Source organism: Spermophilus citellus (genome assembly GCF_964194105.1).
Source record: "Spermophilus citellus genome assembly, chromosome: X".
NCBI classification, from domain to species: Eukaryota; Metazoa; Chordata; class Mammalia; order Rodentia; family Sciuridae; genus Spermophilus; species Spermophilus citellus.
In genome coordinates, this window is record NC_138190.1 from 112853056 (window position 1) to 112871456 (window position 18401).

The window sequence follows — 18401 nt, forward strand, 5'->3', positions numbered from 1 at the left end:
TTTAAAGAAAACAAAAAAATTTTAAATAAAGTTTTCTCTAAACTCTAGTTACTTTTATCTTAAAAGCATTTAATTTGCGTCTGGGGTTGTGGCTCAGCAGTAGAGTGCTTCCCTAGCATGGGCAAGGCCCTGAGTTCGATCCTCAGCACCACATAAAAGTAAACTAATTAATTAAAGATATTTTTTAAAAAGCATTTAATTTACTAAATCCTATCAGACCATGAGTTTTCTTAATCTTTACCACATCTTACATGATATGACACAGGTGACTCTCAAATTTAGGCAACTGTCCTTATTAGATAATGTGAGAAAGTAAAAGAAGAATGAAATCTTAAGGGAAAAAAAAGAAAGCAATGTACCTCCTTACAGGGCATTTGAGGGGATTAATAACTGCTTAAAAAATTACCAGTGAGGGGCTCGGAATGTAGCAATGGTAGAGTATGTGCTTAGTATGAGTGAGGCCCTGGTTCCATCCTCAGCACTATGCCCATACCCCCAAAAGAAATTACTAATGAGGTCACTCAAAGGAAAACACAATGTAGAGAAAAAAGTATGGGGATCAGAGAAAGCTCAGTTCATGCCCTAACTACTAGTAGACATAAGAAGTTTTAGGCACAAAACAAGACGCCTCTGAACTTCACCTTCCTCATCTGTAAAAATAGGATCAATATCTACCCTGTAGGATTTTACTGAAGAGTAAGTGGAAAATGTGTGAAAGCATATATAGTACTCATTCTGGTACATGGTAGGCATTCAACAAACATTCCTTCCTTTCTTCTTTCTTAATGTATTTGTTACCATGTGAGTAACCTGAAATAATGACTGAAAAAATGTGGTAGGTCATATTTCATAATTTCATAAAATGAAAGATAAAGATACAAACCACAATTATTTTTTTAAAGAGAGAGAGAAAGAGAATTTTTTAATATTTATTTTTTAGTTTTCGGTGGATACAACATCTTTATTTTATTTTTATGTGGTACTGAAGATCAAACCCAGTGCCCCGCGCATGCCAGGCGAGTGCACTACCACTTGAGCCACATCCCCAGCCCCCACAATTATTTTAATAAAATATGAACATAAGTATCCTTAAAATTGCTATAACCAGTGTGACAAAATAGAAAGTAGATTAGATCAAAAGACATCACACTGGAGTTCCAAACTCAGTTTCCTTATTGGCAAAATAATGCCAATACCATCTATCTTTAAAAGGTGGAGAAAGAATTCAAATGAAGCAATGTATGTGAAGGTACAGTTCTCATTAATAAAATAGAAAACATTATTATTACCCTTCAGGGGAGAAATGTAGTGTATATCTTACTTTCAACCTAAAGTTTTAGTATAATTTTAAGGAATCCAGATAGATGATATATTTGCAAATTAACAATCTAAACATAACAGAGAAATGGGCCAAAAATTATTTTGAATGCTCTTTCAAGTAGGAATATGTAATGAATAGTTCAAGTACTTATAAATAACATATCATTTTGAGAATCTGTGTCCTTACCTTTTTTCATTTCCCAATTCTTCATTTTTCTGAGATTTTTCAAAGCATTTTTCTTTTCCCTTATATGAAAGAAAATTATCACTTTAAATTGTATGGTCCACTTTTGTAAGATGAAGGAGAACATGTAATCTATTCACAGTCTTATTTACCTTAAGCAAAGAGACAAATGATCCAATATGTGTATCTCCTTGTTCAGGAACTGCTACATCTTCTGTGTTGGGGTCAATAAAATCATACACCTCCTGGTCTAAGTATAGATTGATATTTATTTTAAAATATATACTAAATGCTCTAACACTATAGTGCTTAGAATAAAGTTTATTTTCTTAGTATAAGAGTTAGCTAAAGACATGATAAATTTTCAAAGTCCATTTTTAATAAAAGGCTCACTTTTAATAAGAGATATACACATGACATAAAATAGCAGACACCACATGAATTACCTTTCTGAGAATCAGGCTTGCTTCCTATTGTGTGATTCTCATTTCTTGATGTCTGCTCTCTATTTGATTCTGAAACTTGAGAGTGAAGGCTGACTGTATCATCATCTGATGGCTGAAAAGAAATGAGCACAAAATACAAAATGAGGCATTTGAGGGACTGAGGCTGTAGCTCAGTGCTAGAGTGCTTGCCTAGCATGTGTGAGGCACTGGTTTGATCCTCAGCACCACATACAAAAAATTAATAAACAAAGATATTGTGTGTCCATCTACAACTAAATGTATACACACATATATATGTGTGTGTGTGTGTGTGTGTGTGTGTGTTTATATATAGGCAGCCAGGCATGGTGGTGCACGCTTGTAATCCTAGCGGCTTAGAAGGTTGAGACAGGAGCATCACGAGTTCAAAGCCAGCCTCAGCAATTTAGTGAGGTGCTAAGCAACTCAGTGAGACCCTGTCTCTAAATAAAATACAGAATAGGGCTGGGGATGTGGCTCAGTGGTCAAGTGCTCCTGAGTTCAATTCCCGGTACCCAAAACAAAAAGAAAAAAAAGAGGCATTTGAAACACACGACAAAGGTTATATTGCTTTAATCAAGCATGCAAATTATAAAATAACCACTTTACTTCTCCAGTTTTCAGATAAAAAATTAATAAGCTAAAGTTGACGTCTGTTTTAATAATCAGTATGTACTTTTTTTCATTTGAAGGTATAAAATAAAATAATGATCATATTTTCAAACAAAGTCAAATGTGTGCAAATATCTCCATCTCAAGAGTTCTAATAAAACTGTATAACAAAACAGATCAGTGATGGAAAAGACTCACTTCTGTTGTAGATAATCGTTTCTCTCCATTATCACTTCCAATTCCAGAGTCAGGGCCATGATTTTTATTTGGATAAAAATCTTCCATACTATGAAAATAGAAATACTAAAGACAGTTAGGATTTTGTTCTCAAATAGATAATGCACACTTGATCTAAAACTTCCTTAGATAATACAAAATATATAATGATTGCTTATCTTGTGGTAGGAACTGGGCTAAGTATATAATACCTTTAATATTTCTTGTGGGGGGGCTGGGGTTGTGGCTAAGCGGCAGAGCACTCGCCTAGCACGTGTGAGACCCTGGGTTCGATCCTCAGCACCACATAAAAATAAATAAATATAATACAGATATTGTATCCAACTAAAAAATAAATATTAAAAAATATATATTTCTTGTGAAAACTCGAGCAGATTATGGGGTTTTCTAATCTTATAAGTGAGGAAACTAAGGCTGGGGTAAAAATGGGGTAATTTACCCAAGGACACACAACTTGCAAACCATGTGTAAATCTGATCCCCAGATTACCTAGCACTAAAGTCTCTGATCTCAACTGGTACACTTAAATTCCTCCTTTAATTTCAGTTTCATGCTTACAAAAACAAAAATTTATTTTTGTCTTTTCAGAAGTATATCAATAAACTTAGGGAACCATCTATAAAGTATCAAGCACTGTGCTTAATGTTTGAGATAAAATGAGATGAACAAAAAGTTTGCCTTCAAAGGGTTCTCAGCCCAAAAGGGAAATGAGTCTGTTTATATGTTAATGAAGCCTATGACAAAGGTAAATTAAAGTGCCAGGAGAAAAAAGAGAGATCAACTAATTCTCCTTGGTAAGGTTAGGAAAGGCTTTACCCAAGAAAGAGGCATTGACTTAGAAGACAGGGCGTAATTGCTAGCATTTGCTGAATGTCTACACTGTGTTAGGAACTGGGCGAGCTGTACCTCATATTTCATACATAGTCCATATTTTTAAAGTTGCTTCTTTGTACAAATGAGAATAATAAAGCTTATAAAATTTAACTTCTAAAGGGGAAAACTCTAACATTTACTGATAATCATTTGTTGAACTGGTTGCATTTAATTCACAGAACCACCTTATGAAGTGGGTATGGTTAACATTTTAGATAAGGAAACAGGCTCAGAGATTTTAAATAAACTATACAAAGCCAGGGAAGATTTAAGATGTTAAACCATTATTAGAGCTGACTCTACAATATTAAATCCACGTACAAACATATACATGCATTTGTAATAGATGACAATGATAATAAGCTATTTGTTGAGAAAATATTATAAATAATGCATTGTGCTAAGTACTCTATAAACATTATTTAATTTAATCCCAATAGCATTTGTGTGATTATTTTATTTTTACATATTAAAAAACTAAGGACCAGAGACATTAAGACATACAGCTAGACTGTGGAACCAACCCAGATGCCCTTCAATAGATGAATGGATAAAAAAAATGTGGCATTTATACACCATAGAATATTATGCAGCACTAAAAAAATGACAAAATCATGGAATTTGCAGGGAAATGGATGGCACTAGAGCAGATTATGCTTAGTGAAGCTAGCCAATCCCTAAAAAACAAATACCAAATGTCTTCTTTGATATAATGAGAGCAACTATGAACAGAGTAGGGAGGAAGAGCAAGAAGAAAAGATTAACTTTAAACAGAGACATGAGATGGGAGGGAAAGAGAGAGAAAAGGGAAATTGCATGGAAATGAAGGGAGACCCTAATTGCTATACAAAATTACATATAAGAGATTGTGAGGGCAATGGGAAAATAAACAAGGAGAGAAATGAATTACAGTAGATGGGGTAGAGAGAGAAGATGTGAGGGAAGGGGAGGGGGGATAGTAGGGGATAGGAAAGGTAGCAGAATACAACAGTTACTAATAGGGCATTATGTAAAATTGTGGATGTGTAACCGACGTGATTCTGCAATCTGCATTTGGGGTAAAATTGGGAGTTCATAACCCACTTCAATCTAATGTATGAAATATGATATGTCAAGAGCTTTGTAATGTTGTGAACAACCAATATAAAAAAAAGAAAAAAAAAGAGTCAAAAAAGACCTTTAAAGCTATCTTTATGTCTGATCCCAAAAGCTAATACTGTATATGTAACTATTGTAATGCCTATTCATGTAGAGCAAAGTGTTTACAAAATAGATAAGGCATGGGAAGGCATTTTAAGTAGTGAGAACCATATAGCCAGAAACCTGTATATGAAGGCACATATAATAATTTTCCAAATAGTTCAATACAGGCTGTTAGTGGGAGATTAACACACCTGACTGCTGGAAGCCATCCATGAACTGTGCATGAAACAAATCAACATGGAAGCCAGGTGGTAGGAAAGTCTGGTATCTGGGAACTCCCAGCGGCACTCCTGCTGGTTTGAGATCACCCAGTACCTGTGATATCCTACGTAGCTCTGCTAGGATCAGCACTGCGCTGGAGTTGGGGTGACCAGCTGGAGTCACACAGCCACACAGCCTCTCAGAGATGGATATAGCTTGTCAAGATGCCAATCAACCTGTTTGCAGCAAGACTACTTCCACTAAAACCTTATCCCTGCCTTTGATGTACTCTCCCTTAAATAAAGAACCAGAGCCACTTTCTAGTTGTTCAGTTCTAGCTTCCACCAGGACTGAAGGATCTATCAGGAGCTCTGCTTTCTCTTTAAATCTAATTTCTGGCTCTCTCTCTCTCTCTCTCTCTCTCTCTCTCTCTCTCTCTCTCTCTCGTTGTTGATAGACCTTTATTTTATTTATTTATATGTGGTACTGAGAATCGAATCCAGTGCCTCACACATGCCAGGCAAGTGCGCTACCACTGAGCCACAGCCCCAGACCCCTGTCTCCTTATTTCTTTACTATCTATTTCAGACTTTCATTTTCTCAGGTGGCTCACAACCTTCTGAGCAGGAAACTACCCTGGTGGGGTGCTAGCTGACCCATGAGACCTGACAATCAACTCTATAGATCTGCACTGTCCAATATAGTAAGTGACTACTAACCACATATGGGTATTTAGCACTTGATGTGTGGCTAGTCCAAATTGAGACACATGATAAATGTATACACCACATTTCAAAGATTTCATATAAAAATAAGCATGTAAAATATTTCACTAATTTTGTATATTAATTGAAGATTTAAATGGTAGTATTTGATATACTGGGTTAAATAGAATATATTATTAAAATTAATCAGAGCTGGGGGTTGTGGCTCAGTGGTAGAGCACTCGCCTACCACATGCGAGGCCCTGGGTTTGATCCTTACCACTACATAAAAATAAATAAATAAAATAAAGGTATCATGTCTATCTACAACTAAAAATAAAAAAACTCTAACAAATAAAAATAAAAAGATCTCTTGATCTCTAGGCAGTATTGCAACAATATAAACTGATTTTTGTGCTTCCACTTCTGCTCACTTCCAATCTATTCTTCTAAAAGTCAAATTAGTTGAAACAAATCAGATCAATTCTTTATACTGTTCAATGACTTCCCATTGTATTTTAAATAAAATTCAAACTTCTTGCCACAGACTACAAAGCCCCCACATGACCTGAGCCTGGACTATCTCTCCGTAATCAATTTTTACCACTCTACCTTTCAGTCGCTCTACTAATCATTCTGGCTTCCTCTGAATACACTAAGTTCCTTCCCAACCTAAGGGAAGACACAGGTCATTTTTTTCTGAGTTGCTTTCCCCCTTACTCTTCACATGGCTGGATTTCTTCATTAGGATCTTGACTTAAAACTTCATCTTCCCAAAGAGACATTCCCTGACCACACTCTTGAAATATGGCCCTTTCCTTCATAGCACTATGATTTGAAAATTTATACATATGTGCAGATGCTCCTTGATTAATGTTGGTATTAAAATATTTTAATTTGAAAATGTACTTAACACACCAAACCTACTGAACATCATAGTTTAGCAACACAGCCCATGATAGTATATTGGCTGTCCACCCTCACAGTGAAGTGTCTGGGAGCTGTCATGCCCTTAATACCTTCTATTAGGCCCTGCCCCCAAACACTGTTGTATTGGAGATTAAGTTTTTAACACATGAACTTTGGGAAACATATTCAAACCAGAGCATATGGCATGCACTTATACAAATGGTCCTTGATTTGTTATGGTTCATCTTACCATTGTTCAACTTTATGATAGTGCTTAAGCGATAGAAACCATACTTTACATTTACTCACTGATTCATTCTCTACAAGATTGTAGGCTCCATGAGGTGCAAGACCAACATACAATGGCACTCAATAAAGCATACCCTGAAATCTACCAGTAGGCATTCAAAAGGTATTTGTAATATAAATGACTAAATCAGTGAATGCCACTACTAAATTCATTTTAAAATAGTGCATATTAATAGAGATTAGAATAGGTATTAACTTTAATTTTTATAGAATTGTTTGGTCTAATATTGTTCATAATATTAGAATAGGTATTAACTTTTAATTTTTATAGACTTGTTTGGTCTAATATTGTTCATAATATTAAGCAAAATAATCTTTAGGTACTAAATCCTTTTTTTTTTTTTTTTTTTTTTTTTTGGCGGTGCTGGGAATTGAACCCAGGGCCTTATGCATGCGAGGCAAGCACTCTACCAACTGAGCTATATCCCCAGCCCCCTAAGTCTAATGTTTAGATATTTAACACTACACAAGCAAGAGAAATATTCAAGAAAAAAGTCCTATTTGGAATTTAAGAACTTGTACTGTTTACCAATAGTATTTCGGATACTGCCATACCAAGCAATCTAAACTTTATCACATATGCAAAGACAAACCTTTAAATACTTTAGTCAGGGGCATACTCTCTCTTTCTGTAGTCTCAACCCATTCCAAATCACTGCATAGAATTATATTTTCTTGGTGGGGTTCTTTTTTTTGGCGGGGGAACTGGAGGTCAAACACAGGGCTTTGTGAATGCAAGGCAAACACTTTGCCATTGAGCTACATCCCAGCCCGAATTATATTTTCTTTCTTTTTTTTTTTTTTTTTGAAGAGAGAGAGAGAGAGAGAGAGAGAGAGAGAGAGAGAGAATTTTTTTTTAATATTTAGTTTTTAGTTCTCTGCGGACACAACATCTTTGTTGGTATGGGGTTCTGAGGGTCGAACCCGGGTCGCACGCATGCCAGGCGAGCGCGCTACCGCTTGAGCCACATCCCCAGCCCCCCGAATTATATTTTCATAAAATCTTTCAGACCAACCTGCATCTTGAAAGGATGGATTATAAACAAATATAATTTACCATTTCAAAATCTCATAAGGAAATCATCAAAATCATAAGGAATGTCAATGACATATCATCTTTGATTAGTCCTAAAGAATATAACTAAGGGCATGAGGATGTAGCCCAGTAGTAGAGCACTTGCCTAGTATGCGCAAGACCCTGAGTTCCATCCCCAGCATCATACACACACACACACACAAAAGAATATGACAAAAAGAAAAAACATCATGCTCTTCCACCAAACTCGGTTTGAAGTAAAATTCTATTTGCTATTACAAATGTAGAATACAGAAATCACAAAAGTAAATTAACAGTTGTTATAGCTGAGAAATTGGTGATTCTGCAATATAATGTCATTTTCACTGCTAAAATAATAATAATTATCTGAGAAAATCTCAGATTTATTCTAGTATCTTGGAAGTTCATTCTCTGATGGTGATATTTAGCTTCAGAAATACTGATTTTACCACTGGGCCAATCAGCCTGAATATACTCAGTACACTTAAGATTAATAAATATCTTTTAAAAAAAGAGAAAACAAAAAGAGACTATAAAAACATTATATTACCTGTCTGTGAGAGGCTGAGAGGGCATTCTTTTACTCAATGATGGAAGATCCAGGGAATCTGGTTTCTTATCCATTCTACAACACGCTTGGATATTTAAGTACTTAAATATGTGTACTTTACCCTTTAAACATATCTGTTAACAAATGAGATGTATTTATTATACAGCTCAAAATATAAATGGCAATTATCAAGTTATTTATTTTAATAATGTCAAATTATGTTATGATATAATAATCTTAATTGATACTTTGCATATTTAAAGAGTTTGTACATATAACATTACATGGAAAAATTGAACAATACTGACACCAATTAAATGCTATTGATATCTCTGTTCTTATCAGAAAAAGTTAATTTTTCTATAATTTACTCAAGCTTTCTCGTTAAAAGTAGAATGTACAAACCACTAAACGATATAAAAATTTACAATACATGAAAGTTGCCCTTATTAGAAAAAGAAGAAAAAGAAATAAACTATTCACTGATTTGGTGGCAACAGAGCAAAAAATATATACAATTTTAAAGGTAATATCATCAGAACCACAAAGATGTTTGGTATGAACACTGAAAGAAAACTAAAATAAAAATAATGTAAATAAAGAGAAAGTGAATTTGTTGAAAGGTATAATGATAGATTGATTAGAATAAAATTTAAAAAAAAACATTGGTCAGTTCAACTGAAAAATTATTTTTTATTAGTTATGAAGGAAAGAAATAACAAGGGGTAAAAAACTATGTGAAAGAAGGTATTTTGCGTAAAACTGATGGAAAATGAGAAGCAAAGAAATTGTAAGTAATCTTTACAAAGCTTATTTATTTACAGTCATTATGAGTGACATCAAATAAATATTTCCCAAAATTTTTAATAAAAATATCTTGTTTGATGGGTTCACATAACCTTACCTCACATGCAAAAATAATCAACAAAGTGGTACACATACACAATGGAATATTACTCAGCCATAAAGAAGAATAAAATCTCATTTGCCAGTAAATAGATGGAACTGGTGACTATCATGCTAAGGGAAATAAGCCAATCCCAAAAAACCAAAGGCTGAATGTTCTCTCTAATATGAGGATGCTGACTCATAATAGTCAGAGGGGTGAGAGGAGTGGAGGCTCACTGAATTGGACAGGGAGGAATGGGAGGAAGGAAGAGGGATGGGAATGGGAAAAACAGTAGAATAAATTAAACATAAATCTCCTATGTTCATATATAAATATATGACCATTGTAACTCCACATCATATACAACCACAAGAATGGGAAGTTATATTCCATGTATGTATGATATGTCAAACTACATTGCACTACTAAAAATAACAAATAAAAAAGAAAGAAATCAACAAAGACAACTATATAGCTGGGAGCAGTGGCACATGCCTGTAATCCCAGTGTTTGGGGAGACTAATGCAGGAGAATCACGAGTCCCAAGCCAGCCTCAGCAATTTAGTAAGGCTCTAAGCAACTTAATGAGACCCTATCTCAAAAAAATTCAAAATAAAAAGGGCTAGTGATGTGGTCCAGTGGTTAAGCACCCCTGGGTTCAATACCTGGTAACCAAAAAAATAAAAATAAAAATTATGCCAGGCATGGTGGCACATGCCTATAATCCCAGCAACTCAGGAGGCTGAAGCAGGAGGATCATTGAAAGGTTGAAGCCAGTCTGGGCAACTTAGCAAGACCCTGTCGCCAAATAAAAACAAAAAAGGGTGGGGTTGTGGCTCACTGATAAAGCATCCAAGTTCAATTTCCAGTATCAAAAAGAAAAAAAGAAGTAGAGCATGGTGGTGCAAGCCTGCAATCCCATCTGCTTGGGAGGCTGATGCAGGAGAATCACGAGTCCAAAGCCAGCCTCAGCAAAAAGCAGGGCACTAAGCAACTCAGAGAGGCCCTGTCTCTTAATAAAATACAAAATAGGGCTGGGGATGTGGCTCAGTGGTCCAATGCCCCTGAGTTCAATCCCTGGTACCCCCCCCAAAAAAAGAAAGAAAATTATAATTCCAAGTAAAAGATGTTTTAGGTAATTCTCATAGATACTAGGTCTGATTCATTACTGAAAATTTTCATTTGAAAGGAAAATAAAAATGAGTTATTAGGATATAAATACATTACCAATTAAAGTGTGCAAAATAGTATCCCACTATCTGTCTAAACTAATTAAACATTTATTTTCTGTAAATTCTATAAATTTTAACTATTGTTTATATCATGATAATTCATGTAAATAGTTTCAAAAAATCAAGCAGAATCACAAGCTGTTTAAAAAGTAATCTCCCATTATACTTTGAACTTTTTCAGTTGGTATTTTGCTAGTTACCCTCATGAATAACATGCTTCTACTACTTTTTATTTTTCAGTCATAGATTTTATTTATTGGGGTATCACTAAAGAAGATGGGAACTTAAATTTCTTGCACTACCACTATGACGACTGTCACCACCACCACCTCTACTATACCCCCTCCACTCACATAATCATATTCCCTCTCTCTTCAGAAGCCTAACAGTGGTTAAAGAGCATGGACTCTTTAGTCACACAGTCTTGCTTTGAAAAATGAAGACAATGTTTTCTATTATTATTATAGCTATGTCACAATTTTTCATTAAATCAAAATCCAGTTTTTACATTATTTATGTAAAAATTTATGACCAAGAAAATATCCACAGATGAGCCCCATAGAAAGGTAGGATTATATTTATTTTCTCCTACAATATTTTTGTTTTCCCTAAAATCATGATTCCATTTCTCTTTTGTATGTTTTCTATATGTCTATTAATAATTTGTTCTTGAATCTATGACCAAATTGTAAAACCTCCTTTGGTGTGGACAAACACGTCAAGTCACCTATCACTCCCCCTACCCAACTTTTTGTTATTGCTTTTTTTTTTACACTGGGGATTGGACCCAGGGGCACCACCAAATTACATCCTCGGTTCTTTTTATTTTTTGTTTTGAAACAGGATCTTACTAAATTGTTGAGGATCGTACTAAGTTGCTGAGGCCAGCCTAGACCTTGCAATCTTCTTGCCTCAAATCACTGGGATTACAGGCATGTGCCCAGCCTTTCTTCCCATTTTTGTGGTAGTCAATTCCCCTTCTTCAAACTGACTGGCTGCTCTCTAGGTCTAAGACTAATACCTGCCAATCTTAGATGTGAGAAATTCCTATTTTAGGTTACTCCCTCATTTTGGCATATCACATCCTGCTACTTCCTAAGAATGGTTGCATGGGAATTAAAATTTCTGAGACTTTGCATGTTTGAAATATTTTTCTACCTAACATCTGATTGACAGTTTGTATGTAGAAAGTTGGAGTTATTCTCTCAGTCTTTGAAAACATAATTTTAATATCTCGTAGTTTTCTGAGCTGCTGCTAAGAAATTATTCTGATCACCACACCCATAAATGTTGAGAGCCACAGCCGAAGGGGCCCCAGCAAACTTCCAGCTGATGATTGGCTCACAGCAGCCCCAGCAAACTTCTAGCTGCCAGCTGATTGGCTCCTCTGCGGTGATGCTCATTGGGCTGTTTCCCCGCCCTTTCAGACCACGGAGCTGCTTGTTGGGGGACTCTTTTGGCTCTGCCCACGCGACCCAGCCAATAGGCCTTATCCAATTTATGTCTCCTAATAACTTTTGAAAGTCATTAAGTTATTTGAGTTGATCTACTAGTATTTGAATTTCTGGTGGATGGACCATGGTTGAGGATAATAGAACTCCTAAATAATTGGAAAATTTAATTGTACTTTATTTATTGCTACCTCTAGATTATAATTTTTTAATAAGTTTGAAAGTGTGGCATAACATTCTAGCAATGTGTTTTTAGTTTTGTGTGCTAATAATACATCATCCATATAGTGAAATATTTGTAGTTCAGGATTTTGATTTCTAAGTGGCTGGATTACTTTGTTAACATAAATTTGACACATAGTTGGGCTGTTAGACATCCCTTGAGGGAGTATTTTCCATTCATATCTCTGATCAGGACCTTCATGATTCAGTGCAGGGATAGTAAATGCAAAACCTGGACTATCCTCAGGATGAATTGGAATTGAAAAAAAAAACAATCTTTAATACCTATAACTAAAACATACCAGGTTTTTGGCAAAGCAGACAATTGGGGAATCCCCAATTGAGCAGGTCCCATAATAACCATCTCATTATTAATGGCTCTTAAATCTTGCAATAATCTCCATTTACCAGATTTCTTTTTGATGACAAAAATGGGAGTATTATGGGGAGATACAGACTGTGGCACATGAATGTGTTCCAAATTTCCCTTCTTTATTGCCCCCACCCTGGTTTTACTGAAGTATGAATGACAAATAAAAACTTAATATATCTTAGTGCATAATGTGATGTTTTGATTTATGTAAACATTGTGAATTTACTGCAACAAAACTAACATACCCAACACCACACATAATTTTTTTTTGCATATATTGTGAGAACACTTGAGGGCTACTCTCTCAGCAAATTAAAAGTTTATAATACAGCATTATTGACTACAATCATCAGATTACACATTAGGCCTATAGTACTTATTCATTTTTAATTACTGAAGAATAGTATCACTTGATTCTTATCTCCCCTTTTCTCCATCTCCCAGCCCTTTGTAACCATTTTACTCTCTGCCACTTTGAGTTCAACTTTGCTTTTTGATGATTCCTTATATAAGGAGGGTATCCAGCATTTGTCAATGTTTGGCTTATTTCACTTAGCATAATGTCCTCAAAATTCATCCATGTGGTTGCAAATGGCAGGATTTCCTTCTTTTTGAAGGCAGAATCATATCCCTATCTTATCCCTATCATATCCATATCTTTACTATTGTGAATAATGCTTCAATGAATATGGGGATATAAATAACTATTTCTTTTGAATATTGTGATTTATGAGAAATAGTTAGCCTTATTCCTATTTTATTTTCTGTTTTTGAGGTGGGGGTACCAGGGATTGAACTCAGGGGCACTCGAACACTGAGCCACATCCCCAGCCATTTTTTATATTTTATTTTGAGACAGGGTCTCTGAGTTGATTAGAGCCTCACTAAGTTGCTGAGGCTGGCTTTGAACTCGTGACCCTCCTCCCTCAGCCTCCCAAGTCTCTGGGATTACAGGTGTGGACCACAATGCCTGGCCTTATTCCTATTTTCTGGCACACAGTTCCTAAAACCTTTACAGAATTTCTTAAGTGTCCTGTCCTATGGCATGAGAGAACCTTGGAGAGAATCATAGAATAAGGGGTTGGTAGCCAGGGGAAACAACCATGTGATTAGAGAGTTGGAATTTCCAGCCCCACCCCATCACCACCCATCACCAGCAAGGGGAGAGGGAGAAAAGAGAGGATTAAAGATGAGTTGATCACCAATGGCCAATTGCCAATTTAACCAATCATGACTACACATTTAAGCTTCCATAACAAATACAGGGTTCAGAAAGCTTCCAGAATGTTGAATATGTGGAGATATCTGGAGGGTCATCCATTCGGAGAGAACATGGAAGCTTCACATATACCTTGCCCTATGCACTTCTCTCTCACTGTTCATTTGTATCCTTTGAAATTTTTTTTTATAATAAACAAGCAATAATAAGTAAAGTCTTTCCCTGAGTTCTATGAACCGCTTTAAAAAATCAATCAAATCTGAGAAGGGGGTCATGGAAAATGGACTTATAACAAATGGGTCAGAAGTATAGGTGCACAGTCGAGTGGGATTGAGACCAATGGGATCTAAAGATAGATAGTATAAGATCTCCAGATAGATAGTATCAGAATTGAATTGAATTGAATTATAGGACATCCAGTCAGTGTCTGTGGTGAGAAACCCCCCCCCCCCGAAATTTTGGTAAGCAGAAGTTAAATACTCTGCATTGGTAATTTGAATAAGAAAAATACTTTTTTTCTATCACTTGAAATTATATACCTAGAAATGGGGTTGCAAAATCACATGGTAGTTCTATTTTTAACTTTTTGAGGAAGCTCCATACTATTTTCAATAATAGCTGTGTCATTTTATAATCCTACAATACTGTACAAGGATGCCCTTTTCATTATATCCTCACCAACATTTGCTATCTTTGGACTTTCAGTAAAAGCCATCCTAGCAGGTGTAAGGCAATATCTCATTGTGGTGGCATTTCCTTGATGATTAATGATATTGAGAATCTTTTCATATAGTTCTTGTCCATTTGCATGTCTCCTTTAGAAAAAAAAAATCTATTCACGTCCTTTGCCCATTTTAAATTGTTTTTTTTCCTCCTACTGTTACTTAAATTCCTTATATAATTTAGATATTAACCCCTCACAGGATATATGGTTAACAAATATTTCTGGATATCTACAATGCAAAAAAATTTAATAAGTCCTCATTTGCTTCAGTGGAAGGCTTTCAGTGTTTTGGTCTATCTTTCATCTTTGAAATTATTCCTGAAACGTTTAGTGATCTTTGGCGATCTGTTCATTTTCAAGAGCGAAGCATTAAAAAGCCAACTGGAAGCTCCAGGTACATGGGGGAAATTTACTTCCATCTATCTGGTAATCAAACGGGGACTGGTCATTTCATCAGGTAACACTAAAAGATCAGTGTATAGATAAGTCTTTTCTCCTGGTTCAATCAGTTTATTAAAGAAGAAATGTTTCAGTCCTGACTGAAATATACAAGACAGGCTCTGGGCATTCCAGGATCCAAGTAGTTGAAGTCTACTGTAGGGTCCTGACATTTAGCATGCAAGCATTTACTGTTTTCAGCATAGGGTCTCACTTCTGCCTATAGCTGTACCTGTATGACTGAGTCCCCATAAAAAAATTAGTAACTTTTTTTTTCACTTATAGGATTCTACCCTCCTTGGATCAAATTTTAAAAAGCCAAGTGGAGCATGCACTTTCTTTCCTCTGGTCAATCTGACCAGACCCCCTATTCCCATTCCTATAACTATCAATTGCTAACTTTGTTATCTTTGCTACAGAGAATGAAGGAAGGATGTCATAGTCTGATTTACAAACTTGATTTGCAGAAACATAGGTTGCTCAATGATCCACCAGATGTCCACCAGATGATCCACCAGGAAGTCTAAAAATTTTGGGCTATGATTGTGGCTCAGTGGTAGAGTGCTTGCCTAGCATGTGCAAGGCACTGGGTTTGAGTCTCAGCACCACATATAAATAAATAAAGATCCATCAATAACTAATAAAAATATTTTTAAAAGAAGTCTAAAATTCTTGATTTTTTTAAAAACTTCTAAAACTATCAACTTCTTCCCTGGGCTCCACCTTCTATGTCCTTCTCCCTTAAATATCCCATAATCATGCTTGCTAGGGAAAAGAGGAATTTGAGGTCCTGTTCACCAACCTTTGGGTTTGTACCTTCTTGATTAAACTTTCTCTATTCCAAGCACTAGAATTCAATATTTGCTGCATATCAGGCACGTAAATATGATTTTTGGGGTTGGTAACACTTGGTGCCACTGACTCTGGTTTTCTTAATAGTTGTGCTATCCAGTATGGTAGCTACTAGCCACATGTGGGTATTCAAATTTAAATAAAATTGAAATAAAACTAAAAATTTAGTTTTCTGTCACTCTATATACTTGCAAGTACTCAATTGTCACAGTGGCTACCATATTGGACAGTACAAATACAGAACATTTCAATCACCATGAAAAGCAATAATGGGCAGCATTTTTCTAAATATTATATAAATTTCAGGCTTCTGCTGAGGGAAAGAGTGAATCATTTGGCCTCTGCACTAAGGAAAAATATCTAAGGATCTACCTGCTCAAGGTAAATTCTAGACTTCTGCTGCGGCAAGTAAGGGGTAGTCATGTAGTTATGGGACTAAGGGCAAGAAGCTGAGGGTATAAATTTTAGACCTGTGGTGTACAATATAGTAGCCACTAGCCACATGTAGCTAATGAAATTTCAACTAAATAAATCAAAATGAAATAAGTACAAATTTGGTTCCTTAGTGACATTAGTCATATTCCAAACATTCAGTGTCAGAGTACATGCTTAGCACATGCAAGGGCCTAAATCTAATACCAGCACCAAAAACAAAACAAAATATTTTTTTAAAATCCACTTGTAGCAAGTGGTTACAGTACTGGATAGCACAGATTACAGAACATTTCCATCATTCAGAAAGTTCTACTGGAGATCACTGCCTTAGACATTCAGTCCCTCATCCTATATTCAGAGTTACATGTTATGATCAATACTTGTGCCACCTCCAGGTTTGCCCCGTAAATCAACCTGCTTCTTGCTGATTTCCCCGACAGCTGACACAAGTCACAGTTTTCCCCCACTTGCTAAGATAGCTACTACCAGGACCCCAGCTATTTGAATTAGAAAACATACGCCCTTTGGAATAAATGGAATATACCTCTGTAGGAAGAAAATTGCAAACCCTGAGCCAGGGCACATAGCTTGAAGATAGTGTGGGCTGTTCTTTCACTGCTATCTGCTCTGCAGACAGATACTCATGCAGCATAAGAGGCGCTAGGCACCACTGTTCCATCTATTTTTCATTTTCCAAAACTCTGTTGACATCTCTTCTCCACTGTTCCCTTTCACACTCTTCATCCTTCTGGATTTATGACTTAGCTTTTTCTTTATCATTTTAGTGGACTCTACATGGACTTAATCTTCATTAAACTAAAGGCCAGAATTAATTTTTTCACTTGTACCTTGTTCTTTCTGTTACGATTTCATCTCTTGGTGCCAAGAATGTGCTACAATTCATCCCACAATAAATCCCAAGTAGATACATAACTGAGTATGAAATAGGAAGAGAGATTTCGAGGTCTATTTTGCAAAACAACATTAACAAACAGAATTAACAGTTTATAAGCAGAAAGCTGATGTCTGAGTTTTCCAAATGCTATTCTACAGCCTACTCTAAAACTTCTACCAAAGTAGAAAAAAATATCATCTCAGAAAATCTCCTTTAGATAATAGTATCTAAACAACAAAATTGGCTCATTTTGGTGTTTTTAAACTTAATAAGCAGATAAAAATTATTAAAAAAATGAGAAGAAAACAAAAATGAGAAGAAACAAGTATCATATTTTTATTACAGACCTGTGCTGGTGGTACTTGCAATGGATTGTTATCCAAAATTATTACTTGTAAATGATGCAGCTTCCTGTAACAAACTGGAATTTCGGTCACTTTATTACAAGAGAAATCCAGCTTGACTAAGGGAAGATCTCCTAATTCTGTTCAGAAATGAAAATAATTAAGTTAAATTCTACACAGTTATTCTCTAATTCATGTGAGTAAAAATAGTGAACATCTTACCATCTGGCAATACATGAAGATTATTTCTTCTTATATTTAGCTCTCTAAGGGAATGTAATTTTCCCATTTGTTGGGGAAGGACCTGAATCTCATTGCAGCTAATATCCTAAGGAAAACAAGAATAAAAAATCATAATAAACTAATAAATACAGATAAATTCCAATTTTAAATTAAAGCATATGATTAATAGCTAGGAGAAATTACTTCCAATGTCATTTCTCTAAAAATCAATTTATCTGGGAGATTTCTATTTATATTACACCATGAAGTCAACCTAGCATAGTCAACAAAAATTTTTCTGTGTAAAAAAATCTGACGCACACCTGTAATCCCAGCAGCTCCAGAGGCTGAGGCAGGAGGATCGCAAGGTCAAAGCCAGCCTCAGAAACTTGGTGAGGGCCAAAGCAATTTAGTGAGACTCTATCTATACTAAATAAAATACCAAAAAAAAAAAAAGGCTGGGATGTGGCTCAGTGGTAAGT

At 35.5% G+C, this 18401-nt stretch overlaps 1 protein-coding gene across 6 annotated transcripts in view; it reads right to left on the minus strand.

Moving 5' to 3' along the window:
* The window catches only part of LRCH2 (leucine rich repeats and calponin homology domain containing 2), a 114756-nt gene that overhangs the window by 58418 nt on the left and 37937 nt on the right, over positions 1–18401 (minus strand). For all 6 annotated transcript variants that reach the window (XM_081278059.1, XM_081278058.1, XM_081278056.1 and 3 more), the window contains exons 4-10: positions 17920–18025; positions 17701–17837; positions 8624–8757; positions 2779–2866; positions 1951–2062; positions 1657–1754; positions 1508–1566 (exon numbers count right to left, since the gene is read on the minus strand). In XM_081278059.1, the coding sequence (XP_081134185.1) occupies positions 1508–1566; positions 1657–1754; positions 1951–2062; positions 2779–2866; positions 8624–8757; positions 17701–17837; positions 17920–18025 (734 nt within the window). The remainder of the gene's footprint in view (positions 1–1507; positions 1567–1656; positions 1755–1950; positions 2063–2778; positions 2867–8623; positions 8758–17700; positions 17838–17919; positions 18026–18401) is intronic.